This window comes from Chiloscyllium punctatum, chromosome 17 (assembly GCF_047496795.1).
Source record: "Chiloscyllium punctatum isolate Juve2018m chromosome 17, sChiPun1.3, whole genome shotgun sequence".
Taxonomy (NCBI): Eukaryota; Metazoa; Chordata; class Chondrichthyes; order Orectolobiformes; family Hemiscylliidae; genus Chiloscyllium; species Chiloscyllium punctatum.
In genome coordinates this window covers 42,062,951-42,086,737 of record NC_092755.1, presented here as the reverse complement: position 1 = coordinate 42,086,737, position 23,787 = coordinate 42,062,951, and the positions used below count along the sequence as shown (strand labels likewise).

General features: G+C 42.8%; 2 protein-coding genes across 6 annotated transcripts in view; both read left to right on the top strand.

Moving 5' to 3' along the window:
- med15 (mediator complex subunit 15) overlaps positions 1–9,500 on the top strand; it is a 159,164-nt gene extending 149,664 nt beyond the window's left edge. For all 4 annotated transcript variants that reach the window (XM_072587003.1, XM_072587001.1, XM_072587002.1 and 1 more), the window contains 3 exons: positions 6,231–6,397; positions 6,622–6,720; positions 9,009–9,500. In XM_072587003.1, coding sequence (XP_072443104.1) covers positions 6,231–6,397; positions 6,622–6,720; positions 9,009–9,145 — 403 coding nt within the window. In that variant the 3' untranslated portion in view covers positions 9,146–9,500. The remainder of the gene's footprint in view (positions 1–6,230; positions 6,398–6,621; positions 6,721–9,008) is intronic.
- A 5,612-nt stretch (positions 9,501–15,112) lies between these two features.
- ccdc74b (coiled-coil domain containing 74B) overlaps positions 15,113–23,787 on the top strand; it is a 56,298-nt gene continuing 47,623 nt past the window's right edge. The window contains exons 1-2 of one of the 2 annotated variants that reach the window (XM_072586999.1): positions 15,113–15,290; positions 20,762–21,523. In XM_072586999.1, coding sequence (XP_072443100.1) covers positions 21,190–21,523 — 334 coding nt within the window. In that variant the 5' untranslated portion in view covers positions 15,113–15,290; positions 20,762–21,189. The remainder of the gene's footprint in view (positions 15,291–20,761; positions 21,524–23,787) is intronic. The other variant, XM_072586998.1, reaches the window with a different exon arrangement.

The window sequence follows — 23,787 nt, the reverse complement described above, 5'->3', positions numbered from 1 at the left end:
GATAGAGATGGACAAAATGGTTCCACTTGTGAAAGCACCAAATGTCATCCTTAAATCTAATTGGTAGCAATTTATCTACTTGTCATTCAGTCTAGTCACAGTTCACAATGTGATCACCCCTACATTAGAAAGGTGAAATGCAGACTGGTTGACACCTTTGCAAACACCTGTGTTCTGTCCACAAAAAGCTTCTAGTTCTCTGCGCTTCAACACACCACCATATTCCCACACTAACGTTTCTGTTGGAGGCCTGCTGCGGTGTTCCAGCAAAGCTCAACACAAGCTCAAACTGCAACATTGCATTTTCCACTTGTGGACCATGCAGCATCTAGGACTCAAGAGCCTGATTTCATCCTTCCATGTTTTTTACCCACCCCCACACCTGGTCCTGTGACTCTGGAGTAAAATATGCTTGCCAGATGACTATTGACATGGTCACCATTGGATTCTTATTTCCAGATTTTTATTGAATTCAAATTCCACCATCTGCCGGAGTGGGATTCAAACCTGGGTCCTCAAAACCCAGAACCTGGGTCTATGGATTAACAGTCTAGCAATAATTCCTCTAGGTCGTTGCCTCCCTTCAGATTGTTTCAGATCCATTCAGATTGATTAAGATGAACACCATTAATGGTATTTTGTATTATGTTAAGGAAGAAGAGTGGGTTTCACACTGAAAGTTACTGGCAGGAAAATCAGTGGGTGGGTTAAGGAAAGCTACATCTGAGAAATACAGCAGAAAATATAAAAGTCGCAGGAGCAAGTAGAAGGAGCAGATGCTTGTGAAGCTGGCTATAGGAAGCAATGGCTGAGGACGGCTGGGAGAAAGGGGGGTAGGTGAAGGAACTACTTGTTTATGACCTGGTGACAATCATTGAAGCTCAAAGTGGATGAAATGCCGAAATTCACAGAAGAATATAGGAAATGTAGTATCCTTCCATATTGTAAAGGAAGTTGCATTCATAATATGTTAGGATGATTCTGAGCTTTGACTGATGTCAGCTTATCCACTGAAGTTGCTGGAGGTGAATGAAAAGAGCATGTGGCCATTGAGCAAGTCCTCACTGTAATTGTCCAGCATCACAAATATGAGCCTACTGTTTAACAAGGTAGACAGAAGACAAGCTACACGTATCTACAAGTCCTATTTCAGTCTTTGGGAAGGAGTTCAAGATTTTGATTAAGGATTGTATTTAGGAAAGGTGGAATTATTACTGTAATCCACTAGAATTCTAAGAAGTATTCTAGAAAATATGGTGTTACTGATAGTGCATAGCACAGTAGCAAACTGAATTTAAGCATACAGAAATGCAAGGTTAAAATTAAAAACAATACTTAATGAGTTGGTTCATGTCATTACGAATTATAACTAGCTTGGAGTGAACTTGTCTTTAGCTGTTAGATTGTTAAATGTCCTTGTGAATTGCATAACTAGGTAAGTGGAAAGGGTCTTAAACTAAGAAGGAGGGGCAAGGCTTAAATGTGAGAATATGTGGTAAATCAGTAGAGTCAAGGAAAGAGAGGAATAAAGTAACATGTGAAATGAAGGTTGGAGAATGGCAGGATGAAACAGCGAGGTATTTGACATTCAAGAAAAGTAGGAAGCTGGGGTAAAGGTGATGGCGGGGAGATCGTACTGTGTACTTTTGATAAAGGGGCAGAAATAATCATGGTGACAAATCTTCCAAAAAAACTGGATTGGTAGTCTTAAGAGCTGAAAATGTGTTGCTAGAAAAGCGCAGCAGGTCAGGCAGCATCCAAGGAGCAGGAGAATCGACGTTTCAGGCATCAGCCCTTCTTCAGGAATGAGGAAGGGCTGATGCCCGAAACGTCGATTCTCCTGTTCCTTGGATGCTGCCTGACCTGCTGCGCTTTTCCAGCAACACATTTTCAGCTCTGATCTCCAGCATCTGCAGTCCTCCTTGGTAGTCATAAGGTTGAGTTCATATATTGCTTTTGAGCAAATTTCTTAGAGCAGCATTATTTGGAACTGACCAGAAAGCAGGTTATATTAGACTGGGTATTGTGTAATGTAACAGAATTAATTAATGACCTAAGAGTTAAGGCACCCTTAGCAGCAACCACAATATGATTTACATTTAGTTTGAAAGGAAGATGATCAAATTTAAGGCTAGTGTTTTAAACTTAAATAAGGGCAATCGTGTGGGCATGAAAGCTTATCTAGCTGAAGTGAACTGACATATTAGTCCAAGAAGTGATCAATGGAGACGCAGTGATAGATATTTAAGGGAGTATTTCAGAATTCTTGGAATAAGTACATTTCAACTATGAAGAAAAGGTCTGCAGGGAGGACCTACCATCTGTGGTTAACTAAAGAAGTTAAGGAAAGCAACACTTGTAAGGAAAAGGCATACAACTGCGCAAAGGTGTGGCAGGTCAAATGATTGATCAGAACATAAAGAACAATAGAGAATGACTGAAGTGTGAGAGAAATTTTAAAATGGATAGCAAGCATTTCTCTAGGTATTTAAAAAGGAAAATAGTAAGTAAAGTGAGTTTGAGCCTTTAGACAGTGAGAATGAGGAAGGGTGTGCAGTTAATTGTGGATAATAAATAAATGGCAGATGTAACTAACAAATGTAGTTATGTCTTATGTCTTCATTATAGAGAATGTAATAAGCCATTCCAATAATGGCTGTAAATCTGTAGGTGGTAGGAAGAGAGAAGCTCATGAAGTTACAATCTCAAAGGATGTGAGCAAACTGATGGAGCTATGAGTTGACAAGTCTCTGGGTCCAGATAGTTCTGGTGCATGAATCACAAAATGTTAGCGTACAGGTACAGCAGGTGATCAAGAAGGCTAATGGAATGTTATCCTTTATTACAAGGGAATTGAAAATATAAATAAGGATGTAATGTTCCAATTGTACAGGGCATTGTTGAGAGCCACCTGCTGAACTATGCAGTTTTAATGTCCTTATTTAAGGAGAGATGTAGATGCCTTAACTTCAGAGGAGGTTTACTGGATTGATACAACAGGTTTGACAGACTGGTCTTGTTTCCACTGGAGTTTAGAAGAGTGAGAGAGGTGGCATGATTGAAGTCTGTAAGATCCTGAATGGTCTTGACAAAATGGGCATGGAAAGCATGTTTGTTCTTGTGAGTTAGTTTTTTTTTTACTTACAGATTAGATTAGTTACAGTGTGGAAACGGGCTCTTCGGCTCAACAAGTCCACACTGACCCGTCGAAGAGCAACCCACCCATACCCCTACATTTACCCCTTTACCTAACACTATGGGCAATTTAGCATGGCCAATTCACCTGACCTGCACATCTTTGGACTGTGGGAGGAAACCGGAGCACCCGGAGGAAACCCACACAGACACGGGGAGAATGTGCAAACTCCACACAGTCAGTTACCTGAGGCGGGAATTGAACCCGGGTCTCTGGCGCTGTGAGGCAGTAGTGCTAAACACTGTGCCACTCCTAGTTCTGAACTAGAACATAGAACATAGAACAGTACAGCACAGAACAGGCCCTTCAGCCCACGATGTTGTGCCGACCACTTATCCTCATGTATGCACCCTCAAATTTCTGTGACCATATGCATGTCCAGGAGTCTCTTAAATGTCCCCAATGACCCTGCCTCCACAACTGCTGCTGGCAACGCATTCCATGCTCTCACAACTCTCTGTATAAAGAACCCGCCTCTGACATCCCCTCTATACTTTCCTCCAACCAGCTTAAAACTATGACCCCTTGTGTTAGTCATTTCTGCCCTGGGAAATAGTCTCTGGCTATCGACTCTATCTATGCCTCTCATTATCTTGTATACCTCAATTAGGTCCCCTCTCCTCCTCCTTTTCTCCAGTGAAAAAAGTCCGAGCTCAGTCAACCCCTCTTCATAAGATAAGCCCTCCAGTCCAGGCAGCATCCTGCTAAACCTCCTCTGAACTCTCTCCAAAGCATCCTAGGAGCACTGTTTTAAAATTAGTGGTCACCCTTTCAGGAAACTGATGAGGAGAGTCTCTTTTTCTCTCAAAGGGCTGAGAGACTTTGGCACATGCTGCCTCAGAAAGCAGTGAAGGCAGATTCATTTATTATTTTTAACAGAGGTCTTATTAAGTGGAAGAATAGGATTTATTGGGTTGGATGGGAATGTGGAATTGTATTTTGTATTTTTTTGCTCTTGTATTTTTTCTCCAGGTATATAAATAAATAGGCTCACTTTCATGTATTCTTGAGAATACACCTGGACTGGTTAGTAATTCAAAGTCATCTATAGATATCCCACCAGTGAGTATAGAAAGCTAATGCTATCTGTCAATGTTATCAATAAGACAGTCTAACTCCAGTGTACAAGGATATGTACAATATAATTAATATTAACCTACAAAGGAACAAATGTGGATTTCAAAAAGGTCCTAGCCACTTTTCACAAAACATGATGTCTGCAAATGAGGTAGATTGAAAAGATTCCATCAGGTGGTTGTGTAGATAAATAAACATAGCAAGTCCAGTCCTGTTAGAAGAATTTTGGCCTCTGCATTGAAATAGGTGTTAAAACTGATGAATTCTGTGGAAGGATTCTGCACCGTGGGATTTTTTAGACTGGAAAGTCTTTGGAAAATGTCCTCCTGTCTGGTACAGAGCCTGCAGGGCAGTTTAAATTCATTGAGCAATCTCAGACTTATTACAGTGCAGAAAGAGATAATTTGCCCCTTTTGAGTCTGACTGGATTCTCCAAATGAGCAATGCACTGAATTTCCTTGTCTCCTGTTGATAACTGTTCACATTCTTCCTTTACACACAACAACCCAATTCCCTCTTGAATGCCTCAATCGAACCCCATTCTCAAGGTGTATGTTCTATCTCCTAAAACTCAGTGTGAATTGCTTGTTTCACATGTCATCATTGTGTCATCCAGTGATTGAAAAGTCAGGTGGGACTTGTGCTTTCTGTTTAGTAATGAACTCATGATTGAAACTGTACCAATCGGAGTACGGTAGAATTATGCTTTCACAAGTTGAGTTGGCGATCATTCCTTAATATAGATTAAGTGCATAAAAGCCTTGTCAATCACTGAAGTATGGCTTTCAAATGTGATTAATGGGACAATTACCCATTTGACTCCCTGCTTCTGTTATTCTGGTGGGACTGGTGTCACTGTTTAAAGGTCAGGGATGATAATGAATGTTAGAATATGAATAAGTCTCAGAATGAGCAGTAACTAAGACAGAGTCTGAAGAAGCAGCCATGGGTTCCTTTCAGTAAATAGTTCAGTGCATTTAGTCTGAGAATCTCAGCCTGGGCTGATTCCAAAGTTTGCAATCTTGGACTGGTGGGAGAGAATTAAGAGGGCTTTGCACATCAATTGGTGGAATTCTGGTGCTGCAATCTGCTGAGTGTCTCTCTAACCATGTCCTAACACAACATTTTAAAAGTTTCAGCCATTGTCTGCCAAACTTACTCTGACTCCTCTTGTTAAAATCTTGGTGTTCGATTTTGCAATGTTTTAGGTAGCAGCCTTCTTTGGAAAGCACTGATCAAAGGAATGTTGACTAGCTCCATTATGCCTGAGTTGCCTGTTGTCATGATCACGAGGTGTTTATCCTGTTATCAAGTTGATTTGTCCTTTAATACTGACTGGCTTGGTGTTGGTCATGATGATGAGCAGGATCGCGAGTCACTGCCACATCCTGCTCACTGAAAGGCTTGAACTCAGGCTGGAATTGCAATGGGCAGTCACCAAGTGGAGGCCAGGACAAGAAAGAGACTGATAGAAAATGACAGGCGTAGTGTTTTTTTTTGTAACTGATTGATTATTTGGATGCTGGGAAACCCATCCTGCTCAGAGCCTTTCCTTGTCTCTTGGTATTGGAGAGGGAGTAATATTAAATGATACCCAATATCCCAAGTCATGACTGGAAGCTGAGGGAAGTGGCTGGAACACTTCATCGGTTAACACACAGTGATCAAGCACATGGATATCTCTGTGGTAACACAGCAGAAGATCACAAGCTGATCAGCAATGGGGAATATGTAACACAATCATCATGATGCTGTGTTGACCAGATTTTCATCTGCAAAAAGCAAAGGGAGTTCCAGAAAAAGATTTGAAATAAAGCAGTGCTTGGCTCATCGTGGTAATCAACTTGCTAGGCTTGTAATCCTGAGACCCAGGCCAATGCACTGGGGTCATGGGTTCAAATCCAACTAGGATAGCTGTGGAATTTAAAACTAAATACTGATGACTTCTTCCACGCAGGGCCCCTCTGATCTCACCACGGAAGCGCAAGCATGACGAGGATGAGAGGCAGACCATTCCCAATGTTTTACAGGGTGAGGTTGCGCGGCTCAATCCGAAATTCCTAGTGAATTTGGACCCATCCCACTGCAGTAATAATGGAACAGTCCACCTCATATGTAAATTAGGTAAGTCAAGACAGATTCTGACACCATTCTGATCAGTATGCAGTGACTATTTAAATGTAATTGATTTCAGGTTTGAAATTATTAAAATTGCCTTGCCTTCAAAAGATTAACTAGTTTTATGATCGGGAGGATGTAGTGTGATTATGTTGCAACATGATTCTTTCAGATCTGAGTAGATTACTGCTGATTACTTGGACTAATATTGTTATATCCTTTCCTGCCAGATGATAAGAGTCTCCCTAGTGTGCCCCCTCTGCAGCTAAGTGTTCCAGCTGATTACCCAGACCAGAGCCCTCAGTGGACAGATGACTCTCAGCAGTATGGTAAGAGAATAAGAGGATTTTGGGACTCCTCGTATGTTGTAATACAGGATGGGCTTGTTTGAAAGATAGTTGACTTCCTCATTGGAGATGTCATTCCTCCTTTTTACACATTAATGGATTTATATTGTAATGAATTATTTGGTGAAGGATAGAAATGTGCTGATCTTTATTTATTTTTACAAGCATTTATTTACAGAGTTACACATTATAAGCAAGCTTCTCTTAACCCACAACCCCTGTTTCAACATGTGTCAATTTATACTTCTATTTGAATCTCCAGTTAGCTTTCTCTTCCTGCTAACAGTTAATGTACTTTTCGAAAGCAATAATGTCCAATAAACAACCAAAATGAATTTGAGAAGAGTAGACAGTACAGTACAATATTGATCACCTCACTTAAGAAAGTGTGTAAATGCACTGGAAGCAGTACAGAGGTTTGCAAAACCAGGAATGGGCAGGTTGTCTTGCAAGACAATGTATCCTGAGGATTCGTGACTGGGTGGACGTGGAGAGGATGTTTCCTCGTGTGGGAGAATGTACAATGTGGATTGCGAATTGAAGCTAAATGAGAAATTAATTCTTTGAGGGTAACAAGTTTTTAGAATTCTCTTCCTGAAAAAGTGGTGGAAGCAGAATGTTTGAATGTTCCAAAGGGGAAACTGGATATATTATTGGTAAGCAATGGGGCAGAAGATTGTTGGCAGCATTGTGGGATTGGGGTCACAAGCAGATCAACCATCATCTTATTAATAGGCACAGTAGGCTCAAGAGGCTAAATGGCCTGCCCTCGATTCTTAATTTATATTGAATGGAGGGGGGGAGTCTCACTGAGACTTAAAGAATACCGAGAGATTTGGATAGAATGGAAATGGAGAAGATGTTTCCACCAGTAGAAGAGACTAGGACCCAAGGGCACAACCTCAGAGTGAAGTAATGACCCTTCAGAACTGAGATGAGGCAGAATTTCTTCACCCACAGGGTGGTGAATCTGTGGAACTCATTGCTGCAGAATGCTGTGGAGGCCAAGTTATTGAGTCTATTTAAGACAGATGGATGCGTTCTTGATTGGTAAGGGGATCAAGGATTATGGGGAGAAGTCGAAGGTTTGGGGTTGAGAAACCTGTCAGCCATGATCAATTGGCGGAGAAGACTTGATGGGCCAAGTGGCCTAATTCTGATTCTGTATCTTATGGCCTTATGAACAATCAAAAAGGCCTACCACAAACACAAATAGTAAAAATAATGATGTTTGAAACTGTGGAGATTGAGGATTAATCTGTTGCATCATTGCCTTCACTGATGATTGTCGAGAAATCTATCAGTTCATGGGAATAATATGGTAAAAGTAGTCATTTCATAATTGATGTTTTTTTTCAAGCAAAGATCTTTAATTTTTCCAAAGTCTATATAGCATAGGCACATGCTGAGGCTAAGTGACTAGAAAATCTCTCTCTCTCTCTCTCTTTCACACACACATTCATTCAATCACTCTTCTCATGCCTTTACTATAGATGGGCCAGCATGAATTGCCCATTCATTGGGAAGGTGGTGGTGAGCTGCCATCTTGAAATTGCTGCAGTCCAGTTGCTATAGATACGCCAGCCATTAGGATAGGAGTTCCATCCCTTTTGTCCCAAAGATAAAAGATCCCAATCTTAAATTTGTATAATGGCAGGGGAGTTCTATTATTCTGGTCAATATTTGTCCCTCATTCACCATCACCAAAAACAGGTCCTTCACTGTCGATATAGGCTGGTGCTGGCTTGCCTGCATGACAACTATGGCTCGATTTTAATATAATGAATAATGTTTGATGAGCTCTGAGAGATTTGATGTGCATTTATTCATATGAGTTATTCTCAAGATTGGCGCCTTGTGATACTGGCATGAGTTTGAATCTCAGCAGACGGGTATGATCCAACTCTTCAATGAAAGTCCTGTTCAGTGATGTCTGGAACTTTGCTTAACTGCCATTCTAAGGCACCAGGCAGGACGAGATTCCTTGGTTCCTGAACTGTGATTCTATTCTAAGCCAGCAATGAAGTTTGATTATTAAGGATCAAATAAGTTTAGAAAATGTGCAGTACTGAACTGCCAGTGTCAGCAAACAGTCAATGCTTTTGTGGACAAGAATGCAGCCTGTGGCAGCTCTCTCAGCCTTTCACAGTGTGCATTGTGACACCAAACGAACACTGAACACCCACTCTGCGTTCCCGTTACTCCTTCCAAAGTGAATCATCTCATACTTTTCCATATTAAATTCCATTTGTTTTTCTGTTCACTTGCAGAGGCCAACCCCTTCCTACAGATGGTTCACCGTGCGATGACATCCAGACTACTGCAGCTGCCAGACAAGCACTCAGTCACTGCACTCCTCAACACGTGGGCACAAAGTGTGAAGCAGGCCTGTTTTTCTGCAGCATAACTCAGTAGGGGAGGAGTGTACCCATTCCAGCATGGAGTCTGTATCTTACCAAGGAGCCTTCTAATGGATTCACTAAGAAGCTAAATGTGTGGAACATAGAGGAGTTGCACCGTTTAGCTTTCTTCCTGATCACTTTAAAACAATATGGGACCTTTCCCTGGTATTTGTTTTGGATATAAAGATATGTAACAAGAATTCAGTACTTTATTTACAGCCCCTGTTTCTATTTCAGATACTGTGTTTGCTCATCGCCCAATGAGAGTGACTCTCAATATCCTGTATGTTACCTGGGCATCTGTGTTTTTAATAATGTATCAGTGAAATTGTCACTGGAGTAAAGTTTTTATTTGCAAAAGATTAGTTAATTGCTCTTTTTTGTTTACATTTAGCTCAAGTGCCTGATGCTGCAGGAATGAATGGGCTGGCTTGCTCACTCTCCTCTCCAAGTCAGTCTGTAGGTGCAAGCCCTGTCCCAGGGTGTGGGCCCATAATTCAGGCTGACATTCTCAGAGGAAGTGCAGCTCTGGCAGCAGTATTCCCCTTGATGAGATATCCTGCTCACATGCCTGCTGAGTGGATTTTAAAGAGTTTGTGCTGTTTGAAAAAGAGCTCTCCTAGTCTACATAATGTACAGTACAGGCCCTTCAACCCTCGATGTTGCGCCGACGTGTGGAACCAATCTGAAGTCTATCTAACCTACATTATTCCAGTCTCATCCATAGGCCTATTATTTAAATGCCCTTAAAAAGTTAGTGAGCTTACTACTGTTGCAGACAGTGCATTCCACACCCCTATTATCTGAGTAAAGAAACGACCTCTGACATCTAACCTATATCTATCACCCCTCAATTTAAAGCTATGTCCCCTTGTGCTAGCCATTGCCATCCAAGGAAAAGGGCTCCCACTGTCCAACCTATCTAACCCTCTGATTATCTTGTATGTCTCAATTGAGTCGCCGCTCAGCCTTTTCTCTATTGAAAACAGCCTCAAGATCCTCAGCCTTGTCTCATAACACCTTCCCTCCATACCAGGCAACGTTCTAGTAAATCTCCTCTGAACCCTTTCCAAAACTTCCACAGCCTTCCTATAATATGACCAGAATTGATACGCAATACTCCAAATGTGGCTGCAGCAGAGTTTTGTACAGCTGCAGCATGATCTCAAGGTTCCAAAACTCAATCCCTCTACCAATAATAGCTAACACACCTTAACAACTCTATCAATCTAGATGGCAACTTTCAAGGATCTATGTACCTAGATACCTATATCTCTGCTCATCTACACTACCAAGAATCTTACCATTAGCCCAGTATTCTGCATTCCTGTTACTCATTCCAAAGTGAATCGTCTCTCTCTTTTCCACATTAAACTCCATTTGCCACCTCTCAGCCAGCTCTGCAACTTATCTATGTCTCTCTGTAACCTGCAACATTCTTCGTCACGATCCACTGTACCGACCTTAGTGTCATCCACAAGTTTACTAACACATCCTTCTATGCCCTCATCTAAATTGTTTATAAAAATGACAAACAGCAGTGGACCCAAAACAGATCCTTGTGGTACACCACTAGTAACTGAACTCCAGGATGACAATTTCCCAACAACCACCACCCTTTGTCTTCTTTCAGATAGCCAATTTCTGATCCAAACCGCTAAATACCCCTAAATCCCATGCCTCCATATTTTGTGCAATAGTCCACCTTATCAAACATTTGTGAGAACTTGCTGCGTTATAGTTACAGCATTTCATTGCAAAGTATTTGAGGGACACTTAAGGCATGATATGTTATAGAAACATAGAAAGCAGGAGCAGGAGTAGGCCTGTCAGCCCTTTGTACCTGCATGGCTGATCATCCAACTTCGTACTATATACCTTTTTCCCCGCATACCCTTGGACCCCTTTAGCCATAAGAACTATATCCAACTTCTTGCAAACATTCATTATTTTGATCTGAACCACTTTCTGTGGCAGAGAATTCCATAGATTCACCACTCTCTGGGTGAAGAAATTTCTCCTCATCTCAGTCCTAAATGGCCTACTTATATCCTTAAACTGTCACCTGTGGTCCTGGGCTCCCTGGTCATCGGGAACATTTCTAGTAAGGACAGGGAAAGGAATTCCATTTGTGCCAATTCTGATACCTGGCTTGGTGGATCTGAGGAGAGACAGCATTAGGTTGTAACAGTTACCTTCAATATCTTGGCATATGAGCAAACGTAGGGTCAGCCTGTTTTAATGCTCCTGACCACTACATGAAAACTCCAACTATGCTGAATGTCAGAGTTGAATAAGCAGACAACAGTCTTTGTATATAACCATGTAAGGAATGACCAGCTGAGAGAGGCATGAAAGGCACCCCTGAAACTTCTCCATTTCTGGAGAGTCTGGAGAAAATTGGGTATCAAATTTATAGGTTAGTTTAGATTAGATTAGATTACTTACTGTGTGGAAACAGGCCCTTCAGCCCAATAAGTCCACACCAACCCTCCAAAGAGCAACCCACCCAGACCCATTCCCTAACACTTACTCCTTCATCTAACACTACGGGCAATTTAGCATGGCCAATTCACCTAACCTGCATACCTTTGGACTGTGGGAGGAAACCGGAGCACCCAGAGGAAACTCATGCAGACACGGGGAGAATGTGCAAACTCCACACAGTCAGTTGCCTGAGGCGGGAATTGAACCTGGGTCTCTGGCGCTGTCAATCAATCAGAGTAAGTATAACAGAATGAATTAATAAGAGTATTAGCACAGAGTACGAATGAATAGTTTATATAAGATGCGGACTTCATTCTAAAAAGGAGATTGGATCCAGTGTCATGTGTGAACTTAGGGGAAATGTCTTCAGCTACTCAAGCTTGAACTCAGGACTTCTGACTTTATGGGCAGGTGGTGTCATGGCAGAACATCAGGAAGGATATTTCATGGAACATACATTCCATGAGGTGGTTATGCCACAGACAGAGTGTCACTATCTCCCCTGCGTGGGCCAACAAATTGCACTGAACACGTTTTGTGCACGAATGTCTGAAAGTGCTTTGTAGGAAATGGTGTAGGATCATTGTTAGTAAATTTTTATTACTGGTTTAAATTGACCAGAATAATTAAGCAAAAAGAAAACTGGTAAAATTACTGAGTATTCTTTATTGCTGAACAATCTAAATAATAAAAATGCAGGGTAAGCTATAGAATGAGACACGAATGGATGGTTCAATTCTAAATAAGTTATATTGGACTCAACATTAACTTATATCTGGCACCATCAGTGGAAAGCTTCTCCAGTAGCTTGACTCTTAATTGACTCCTGGTTATGCTGGAAGACAGCCTAGGGGTATCCATCAATACATTTCATTTTTGTTTTCTGATGATAGAACACTTCATTCTGCTTTAATGTAGTTTTAAAGTCTTCTGGTGTCTGACCACCATTAAAACGACCTTCCTCCATGAAAGAAAGCAGACAATGTGAGATGCAGCCAGGAGAATGGAAGCTGAATCTCTATGGTACTATATGTTCTGGTAGCATGGATTCAAATTTCAATCATTTGCCCGGGTCTCTGGATAACTGATCCACTGAATATACCATTATGTCACTGTCTCCCCTGAACACCGTTCATTCCATATGCGGCATAGCCACCTCCCGGAATGTATGCTCCACAAAATATCCTTCCTGATGTTCTACAATGACCCCACTTGTCCACAAAGTCAGAAATCCTGAGTTCAAGCTTGAGTAGCTGAAGACATTTCCCCCAAGGTCCCACATGACCCTGAATCCAATCCTTTTTAGAATCAAGTCAGCATCTTATATAAACTATTCATTCATACTCTGTGCTAGTACTTGTAATAGTTCACTGCTATATCTACCCTGATTGATATTGTTTATTAATTAAACTAATCTCTAAATTGGATACAAAACGCTATGGATTCCCATATTGTGTTCAAAACACTGCCACAGTTTAGGGGGCAAAATCCTTTGACACACACCAAACAATTGTCTAGCTGCTGTTCTATAACGTTATTGTGTACTTTAGAAAATACAACAGTCAAGTTGAACACTCACCATCTCCCACTATTCACTGCTGCAGCTCCAGTCAGGTCCACAACTCCCCAGCTCTGATTTATCAACCACTGATGTGGTCCTTTCAGATGGTCTTGCATCCTGCTCAAATGAGAAGTATAAGGTTCTTACTTGTTAGGCAGCCAGTAGCAGGACAGTTAGGGAGAGGGGAGTATGTGACATCTGCCAGGAATTCATCGAACCTGATCTGACAACCTTAAAATAAGTATGTAAGGATTAGAGGTTGAGGGTGTAAATGATTTTGAAGAGGATGGCTACTTAAAAGCTAATGCCTTATATGAGCCGGTGAAGGTTGGGGTGGATTGTTGTTGGTGAACATGCCTTTGTGGGTTAGTTGACTCCATTCTGAAGGAACTGCAGCTTAAGTAGGGGCATCTGAGATCTTCACGAGCACAGAAAAGGAACAAAATAAAATTAATGAACTGCAGGTGCTGTAATTCAGAAACAAAATCAGAAATTGCTTGAACATCTTAGCAGATCTGGCAGTATCTGGGAGAAAAAACAAAGTTAAATTTGTGTCCAGTGACCCTTCTTCAGAACATGAACAAATTAAGTCAGGAGATGATGAGTATAGATGAGCTTTTCAGCTCAAGCTACAACAGGATATCATGGATACAGACAGATCAGATTGGCAGGCATATGGAAAGATAATGACAACACAAATGTTTTATGTTTTGTACCATTTATAGCACGCTGCACAATGCCCAAGATACAATCAAGGTAAGTGGAGAGGTGAAATTATTTGACCATCATAGGGTAAAATGGTAGCTCAGTGGTTAGCACTGCTGCCTCACAGCATCAGGGACCCAGGTTCAATTTCACCCTTAGGAGACTGTGTGGAGTTTGCACATTCTCCCCATGTCTATGTGGTTTTCTCCCACAATCCAAAGATGTGCAGGTCAGGTGAACTGGCAGTGCTAAAATTGTCCATAGTGTTCAGGAATGTGTAGGTTATGTGCATTAGTCAGTGTAAATGTGGAGTAATAGGTTAGGGCAATGGTCCTGAGTGGGTTACTATTTGAGGGGTCGGTGTGGACTTGTTGGACCAAAGGGCCTATTTCCACACTGTAGAGATTTTATTCTATTGATTAGATTAGATTACTTACAGTGTGGAAACAGGCCCTTCGGCCCAACAAGTCCACACCGCCCTGCCGAAGCGTAACCCACCCATACCCCTACATCTACATTCACCCCTTACCTAACACTATGGGAAATTTAGCATGGCCAATTCACCTGGCCTGCACATCTTTGGAGTGTGGGAGGAAACCGGAGCACCCGGAGGAAACCCACGCAGACACGGGGAGAATGTGCAAACTCCACACAGTCAGTCGCCTGAGGCGGGAATTGAACCCGCTGTGAGGCAGCAGTGCCAACCACTGTGCCACCGTGCCGTACATGGGAAAACTGACTCCGTGCTTACTGATAACGCCGATGTGGAGCATGGTCTGCATTAGGAATTAAAAACTAAAGATGGAATCGTGGAGTGTATGAGAGGTAATCATACACACAAGAGAGATGTGTTAGCATTTTTGAGGTGGAATGATTTAGAGTTGGTAGCATTGCTTGCCACCTGCTATTGGGACTATGGATGCAAGCCAACAAGGATAGCATGCCCTTTACCGAAGCAATGACTTGGGAACAGCCCTGTCGTTGTTCTCTCAGTCACCACCCTCCCTTGAACACCCACTCCCTAATGTTGCTGCTGTTTCAGGCCATGAAGGGGGAATGGAACAGAACTGCTCACGTGACCTTGGCACGCTCGCCATGTTGGATTGTACCAAGTTCCCTCGATGGATATGGGGGTTCAGAGGCTCTTGGAGCCGTAACCCTTTAGCTCCTTCATCCCTGACACACAGTCTCCATCACTCGCCCCCCTCCTCTCCCCTCTCCCGAACCCACGGTCCCTCAGTGCGGTCTCTCAAACACGCCAAAACCCTATCCCTCCACAAGTGGGAGTTTCCGGTTGCCCATGGTAACGCGGTCGGTTACTAGGGAACGGCTGTCACCCTGGGAACGCGGCGACCGCCCAACCACCGCCGCCCGGCCGCTTTCAACCGCCCGGCTCGGTGAGTAGCTCAACCCGGGACCGGGACCGCACACCATCGGGTCCCCTTACACACTCCCACCAGGAAGCCGCATCCCCCTCCATGGGGGGGGTTCATGATGCTGCCAGCACCACCCACCGGGACCCGGCCATAAGGGCACCATTACCCCAGACCCCCCCCCCCCCCCCCCGGAAACACACTCCACTCCAGCCATAACTAGGGGATCTCTTAAAACATTAGGGCTGGGACACACCTAAACCCAAGGCCTCCTCACCTAAATCCCAGGACCCCACCAAATAGCCCCATAACTGGACAACAACCACCTCCCCAATAATCCAGAACACTTCATTATGAGGGTTTCCCTCAAATACCACCCCTTCTCATCATTCCTTCATCCTAAATCCCTTCCCCATTCACAGCTCGACTGGGAGAAAGTGATTTTAGACTGGAGAGGGGGATGAGTGTAATTTGGAATACGATTAGCAGGAGAGTAGGTGTGAAGGGGATAATCAGATTCAGTTCAGTAGTTGAGGATAAATCATGGGCAGTTTCTGTGGTTCCTGGACGCCACATGATGCCCAACTTTACCTCCCCAACCCACCCCCTATCTACAGTCGCTTAATCTAGCTCTGAACTGTCAGACAGCTTTACCAGCTGTGTGAATGATTAACAAATTTACCCTAATCATTTGTCGACATGTCATCTTCCTACCCCCAATTACTTTCTACATCTGAACCACACCATTAGAATTCTTGGTGTTTTTTGCTTAGTAGAGATGTAAACCCAACATTGGCGAGCTTTGAGAAGAATTGTAGCTCAGGTTAATGTTCTGGATGAAAGCGTTTCGTGAAAACTAAACCTTTCAGCTCAACTTACATCTGTAAACCCAACATCTTAAAAACACAGGTAGAGAAAAGCAGGACAGGCCATTCTGCCCTTGAACTTGCTCCACCATTCTGGATCAAGGCTAATTACTTACCTCAGCATTATGTCGTTAGTATCCAGAAATCTTTGGATCTCCGTCTCGAACTAACTCAGTCATTGAGCTTTCCTGTGTGAGAAAATTCCAAAGATTCAGTATCCTCTGAATGAAGAAATTCAGGACTAAATGGCTTATTCTGAGTCTAAACTCAGTAGTTCTAAACCCACCCATTTCCTCCCAACAAAAGGAAACATCCTTTCTGCAATATCCCTTTAAGATTTTTCTCTAAATTTCAATTAGATCACTTCTCAATCTTCTAACCTATAGAGGTTACAATACCAGTCTCCTTAATATTTCCTCAAACCACAGTTTAACCATCCCAGTCTGGTGATTTTCTGCACTCCCCTGTGTAAAGTGTATCTTTGCTTCGGCAAGGGCACCAGAAGTGTGCACAACATTCTAGATGCAGTCTCAACTGAAACAAGGCTTCATTGGTTCTGTCCTCAAGTCCTCTTGAAATAAAGTCCAAAAAAACTCTTGCCTAATTGATTGCTACACCTCCATGTTGGCTTTCAGTTGACTTATGAATGAGGATACCCATGTCCTTTTGGACATTTGCACTTTTCTCATCTCCATTCCTCCTAACAAAGTGGCCAACTATCTATAAACCCACTGCATCCTTTGATAATCCTTGTTACAGCTGTAATTCTGCAAATTTTGGTGTCATCTGCAAACTTATTAAGCAGACCATCTACATTTTCCACCAGATCTGCCGCTTCCGGAAGCGGCAGGTACAAATCACTATAAATGCCGGAGGAAATATCACAGAAACGCTTCGCAGGAGGCTCCCAAGCACTGAGAATGTCTCCTAGACAGGGGATGAAACGTCTGCAACACAAATTCCCAGCTCGGCGAACAGAACCACAACAACGAGCACCCGAGCTACAAATATTCTCCCAAACTTTGAATTATCCAAGGATTGTTTAAATTTCCATAATGTGGCTGAGTTAACTACATTGGCAGGCAGGGCATTCCTTATCCTTACCACTCTCTGAGTAAAGAACCTGCCTCTGACATCTGTCTTAAATCTGTCACCCCTCAATTTGTAGTTATGCCCCCTCGTACAAGCTGATGTCATCAACCTAGGAAAAAGACTTTCACTGTCTACCCTATCTAATCCTCTCATCATCTTGAATGTCTCTATCAAATCCCCTCTCAGCCTTCTTCTTTCCAATGAGAACAGACCCAAGTCTCTTAGCCTTTCCTCATAAGATCTGCCCTCCATACCAGGAAACATCCTGGTAAATCTCCTCTGCACCTTTTCCAATGCTTCCACATCCTTCCCAAAATATGGCGACCAGAACTGTACACAATATTCCAAGTGCGACTGCACTAGGGTTTTGTATAGTTAGAACATGGTATTGTGGCTCTGGAACTCAATCCCTCTACCAATGAAACCTAACACATCGTATGCCTTCTTAACAGCACTATCAACCTGGGTGGCAACTTTCAGGTATCTATGTATTGATCTCCATTCCGAAAAGCACCGTTGCCCCACTATTCTCTCTCTTCTATGATCAAGCCAGTTTTGTATTCATCTAGCCAGCTCACCCCAGATACCATGAGACTGTACCTTTTGTACCAGCCTGCTCGAGGTACCTTATCAAATGTCTTACTAAAGTCCATATAAACAACATTCATTGCCCTTCCCTCATCAATCATTCTTGCCACCACCTGCGAAAATTGAATCAAGTTGGTGAGATGTGATCTCTCTAACAAGTCTATTTGCTTCCAGACGTGAATAAATCCTGTCTCTCAGTATCTTCTCCAACAGATTTCCGACTGCTGGCAACAGGCTCACTGGTCTGTAATTATCTGAGTTATCTCTGTTTCCTTTCTTAAACAAAGGCCATTCTGCAATTCTCTGGCACCTCGGCCTAAGGTGAAAGAGGATGTAAAGATACCTTCTCAGGCCACAGCTATTCCCTCCTGCAGTAACCTGGGATAGATCCCACCTGGCTCTAGGGGCTTGTTTACCTTAATACATTTCAAGAAGTCCAATAGTTCCTCCTTCATTATGTTGACCTGCTCAAGAGTATTCACATATCTTTCTCTAACCTCAATATCCCACGTGGCCTTTGGTGAATACCATTGTAAAGTACTCATTAAGGATGTCACCGATTTTCTCTGGCTCCACACATAACCTCCCTCTTTTATCCTTGTGTGAGCCTACTCGTTCCCTAACTACCTTCTTGTTCCTATTATATGTATAAAATGCCTTGGGATCCTTCTATACCCTGCTGGCCAGTGACATTTCATAGCATCTTTAGCCCTCCTAACTCCCCCTTTGAGCTTCTTCCTACTTCCTCTATATTCTTCAAGGACTCTGTTGTTTTTAGATGCCGAGACTTAGGCAACTAAGTCTTTTTGACTAAGCTGATAATTTCCACTATCATCCAAGGTTCCCGAATCCCTCCATTCCTGTTATTCATTTTCACAGGAATGTACCTGTCCTGCTTTCTAATCAACTGATCTTTAAAAGACTGTTGCGTGTCAGATGTGGATTTACTCTCAAACAGTCGCTCCCAATCCACATTCTCCAATTCTTACCTAATTTTGTTATAGTTGGCCTTCCCCCAATTTAGCACCTTCATCTGAGGTCCACTCTTATCCTTATCCACAAGTATCTGAAAACGTACTGTTCACTATTCCCAAAATGATCCCCAACTGAAATTTTGATCACTTGACTAGGCACATTTCTCAGTATCAGATCAGTGTGACCCCCTCTCTTGTTGCACTATCCACATACTGTTTCAAAGAACCCTCCTAAACACACTAATAAATTGGTCCCCATCCAAATCCTCAGCACTAAGGCAGTCCCAGTCAATGTGGGAGAAGTTAACATCAACCACCATAACAACGCTGTTGTTTTTACCCCTTTCCAGAATCTGACTACATATCTTCTCCCATTGAGCTGGGAGGTCTGTAGTACAATTGCAGCATTGAGATTGCACCATTCCTATTCCTGAGCTGTACGCACAGCTCCTGATGAAGGGTTCTGGCTTGAAACGTCAATTTTCCTGCTCCTCGGATGCTGCCTGACCTGCTGTGCTTTTTAGCAACACACTCTCAACTCTGATCTCCAGCATCTGCAGACCTCACTGTCTCCTGTACCCACAATGTCTTGCTGCAAGATCTGTCCAGGGTGTCCTCCTTCAACACAGCTGTAATATGCTCCCAAACCAGTAATACAACTCCCTCATCTCTTTGCTTCTTCCTCTGTCTTGTCTGAGACATTGATATCCCAGAACATTAAGCTGCCATTTCTGTCCCAGTTTCAATCATGACGGAACAACAACAACATAATTGCATGCATTAATCTAAGTTTATCCTCCTTACCTGTTATACTTCTTGCATTGAAGCAAATACAGTCCAAGCCTCCAGTTATGCTGAGGCCAACAACCTCTGCCTGACTGCTCTTTCTGTTAGCTACATTTGCCTAAGTATTAAGGTCATCCCCAGTCCCTATTCTTACTGACCTCCTCGTCTGGGTCCCATCCTCCTGCCACACTAGTTTAAACCTTGTCAAGTTGAACTATTAAACCACCCTGCCAGAATATTGGTGTCCCCCCCAAAATGCAGCACCTTGTATTTGTCTAAATTAAACTTCATCTGATCAAGATCCCATTACAGTCAGAGATAACCTTCTTCACTGTCCACTACACCTCCAATTTTGGTGTCATCTGCAAACTTACCACAAAAACCTCCGAATGTTACTTATATTAGTGCAAATAATTCACATACTTTATTGTGAATGCTCCCAATACAGCATTAGTTTCTTTAACAAGCTGCAGTGTTTCATCTCCAACATCTGTATTTGCGTGAAGATTCTCCAGAGGAGAATTCTAAATATCTATTTAAAGTAACCCACCACACCTCCAGCCGTAATATCCGCAATGGTATGGAGCCATAGTCCACAAAGTATCTCAGACATCTCCATCCATTACAGGGTGAGAGGGGGAGAGAAATGATTAGTTATGGACGCCTTAAGGGTAACCATTCCAGAAACATGGATCAGGTGAGGAGATTCCTTGAATCTCTACAGCTGACACGGGGAATGAATAGATGCTGTTGGCTTTATCCTCACTATGTAAGCCAACTTATCCCCTCACTATTAGGAATCACATCCCTGAACTGCCACCACTATCACTGACACCCCTTCATCCAACATCAGCTTGTACAAAACTAGGTTTGTGACCAAGCTGTTTTCTCCCCCTCTCCCCCCAATATTTCTACCTCTTGCCTTTGGTCAGTGCTGTCCTTGAATCGCCTTTTGTTTCCTGTAAGGTCCACTCTCCCTTCAATCCTCTTGCTACCTGTAAGGCGCACTTTCCCCTTAACTCTTTTTTGCTACTAAGTATGTTCTAAGGTAGCTAAGTGTGTTCAGGCTCAAGTTCAACAACTGTGTCTCTGGAATGAATAAATGAATGAGAAACAATGGCCCACTTGCTTGATCATCCCATTGCCTTCCTTTCCCCTCATTGATTCCTTTGTCTTTCCTCTCCTGCAGTAATCGGATTGGAGATTTCAGAAATAGAGATGTGGCCTGGCCACTGCCCATGGGTCAGAAACATTGAGAGCAGCGCCGAGAACTTGTATGGCCAGCGGGGAACACGGCTTCGAGTGTAGTCATAGAAGCTCTGAGAGAAGGCAGCAGGACACTGCAGTGGATCCACGGCAGCAATTCAGGGAGGACTTAGCACCCTTGCCTCTGCGAACCCAGTGGATTATTTACTGTTTGGGAAGGTTAAGGAAAGCAGAGTTGGCCTCAGAGCAGCGACTTCACCAAAGCCAACTCAGAGCTTGCATTTGTTCTCCAGCGCAGATTGAATGATCTGAAAGGGAAGAAAAAACACATCAGAGTTTTTAAAAAAAATTATTTATATATAAATTTCAGACTTGGCTAGGTCTGAGTTCCTGCCGTGCAGCGGGGATTTGATGGAAGCCCTCTCCCCGGGGCACATGTCGAGTGCCAGCCTTCCCCCACTCCGTAACCTGCCCCAGTGGTCCCGGGTAGGGACTGTCCAGAGGAGCCGCTATCCCCGCTCCTTCTTCCAGGACAATGTCAAGCACCTGCCCTTGTCATCCAATGCAAAGATACCCAAAAGTGAGGTCCCGCACCAACTCAGCCCCCTGTATGAGCAGCAGGATGTCGACCCCAACCTGCGGGTAGTCACCCTGGAAAAGAATCTGAAATTCCTGCAGGAACAGCACTCGGAAACACTGGGCAAACTACACCAGGAAATCGAACAGCTCAAACGGGCTAATCAAGGTGTGTGTTTTTTGGGTGTTTAAACAGAGTTACATGGGGGTGGACGTGGATGTGAACTGAGATTCAGCCTGGGTCCCAAAGCACTTTACAGCAAAGCTTTATCCATTGTTTTTAGTGATGATAGTTGAGGAATAAATATGGACAGGATGATGATGGTAATTCCGTTGTGTTTCAGAATTGTGTCGGACAGGATAAGCGAGGCTTCAGCATCTTCAGTTTAATGCCTCGTGAAAGGCAATGGTCAGACAATCCCTCAGTAAAATGTGCTTGAGTGGGCTGGGCTAACATTCTGGTGGCTTGGGTGCAATTCACATAATAACAGCTGGTGGAATTTAAATTAACAAATCTGGAATTGAGAGCTAGGATCAGTAATGGTGCTAAGAAGCAACCACTGTCATAAAAACTTATCTGTTTCACTTTAGGAATTAAATCTGTCATCCTTTGGTCCAGGCTGCATGTGACTCCAGACCCTCTGAAATCATTTTTATTTTTGTATTGGGTGTCACTTCTGCGTTGGCATGTATTGCCCATTCCTAGTTGCCTTTGAAGGTGGTGCCTTGAAGTGCTGCAGTTGAACTGGCATAAGTACACTTACAGTGCATTCAGGGAGGGAGTTCCAGGACTTTGAACCAGTGACAGTGAAAGAGTGGCAATATAGTTCCAAATCAAGTTGGTGAATAGCTTGTAGGTAGTAGTGTAGCTGCTGCCCTTGTTCCTTCTAGATGCTAGTTTGTGCATATCGAAGGAGCTTGGATGAATTTCTGCAGTATTTCTTGTGGATGGTACGTACTGTTACAACTAAATGTCAGTGAAGGGAGGAATAAATATTTATGGATAGGGTGCCAAACAAGCATGCTGCTTTGACCTTGAACTTCTTGCATTTTGTTGGTGCTATGCTCATCTTGGCAAGTGGAGGGTATTCCACCACACTCCTGGCTTGAGCCTTGTAAATAATGAACAGGCTTTCAAGTCAAGAGGTGAGTTACTTACTGCAGGATTTCTAGTCTCTGACCTGCTCTTGTCGCTACAGTATATACATAACTGGTTCAGTTGAGTTTCCCTCAGAATGTTGATAATGAGGATTCAGCAATGGCATTGAATGTCAGGGGACAATGCTTATATTTTCTTCTGTTGTAAATGGTATTGTTTGGTACTTGTGGCACAAACATTACTTGACACTGTCAGCCCAAACCTGCTGTGGAGGTGCCGATGTTGAACCAGGGTGGACAAACTCAGAAGTCACATGACACCAGGTTATAGTCCAACAGGTTTATTTGAAATCACAAACATTCGGAGCACTGCTCCTTTATCAGGTGAAGTTCTGACTTAGCCCTAACCTGAATATTATCATTCATTGGATGTACATCTTGTAGACAAGGCCAGCATTTTTTACTCACTCCTAACTGGCCTTGACCTGGGTACTTTGCTCAGCAATTTCAGAGGATTTAAACCGATATTCCCAGAGAGTGAGCTCAGCTCCCCAGATTACCAATGCAGAGACATTACCACAATGCTACCACCTTCTCTATGACTAGCAAACCCCACTCAGTTCAAGGGCAGTTAGGGATGAGCAACAAAACCTGAATACAGATTACATCTGCTTTCCATATAGTAATGTCTACGTAAAAGACTCAAATAATTTAATCCAGTCACCATGGAGGAATGATGAAATTTGGCTATATGGTGTTATGATTTAACTAGGAAGATTGTGTTGATAATCATGTTCTGTAAGTGGTCCCAAATATATAAATGTATAAAAACCCAAAAAGGCCACCAAAATTACCATTTGTCTGATTGGCTGCTGCTCAGGACAAAAGTTCACACCAGGTTTCATCACTAACAGAAAAAAAACTCTATTCATTGTGACACACATAACTTTAACAAGAGCAAGAAAAGAATTTCTAATTGATTATTATGTATACCCCTTGCAAGCCCCATACATGCACACATTCAGTCACAATTAAGACAGACAAAATACAAATGGTTTAACACATACACTATGTGTAGAAAATAATATAGAATAAACAAACTTTTGAAGGTCAGAAGTCCAGACCACAAAGTGGAAAGTTATCAATCCTTTTGAGTTGAGCAATGATGATGCATCATCTTAGGGTGATGGTCAGTTTTCAAATTAGTGGTTGACGAGGTGAACCTAGGTCTTTTTCAGAATCGTTTTTAAACTTCCTTGGTTTGACAGTCTATTTCCCACATTGAAAGAGAGAGCGAGTAAGAGAGAGGGGGAGCACTTTCTCTTTGCAGCCTCT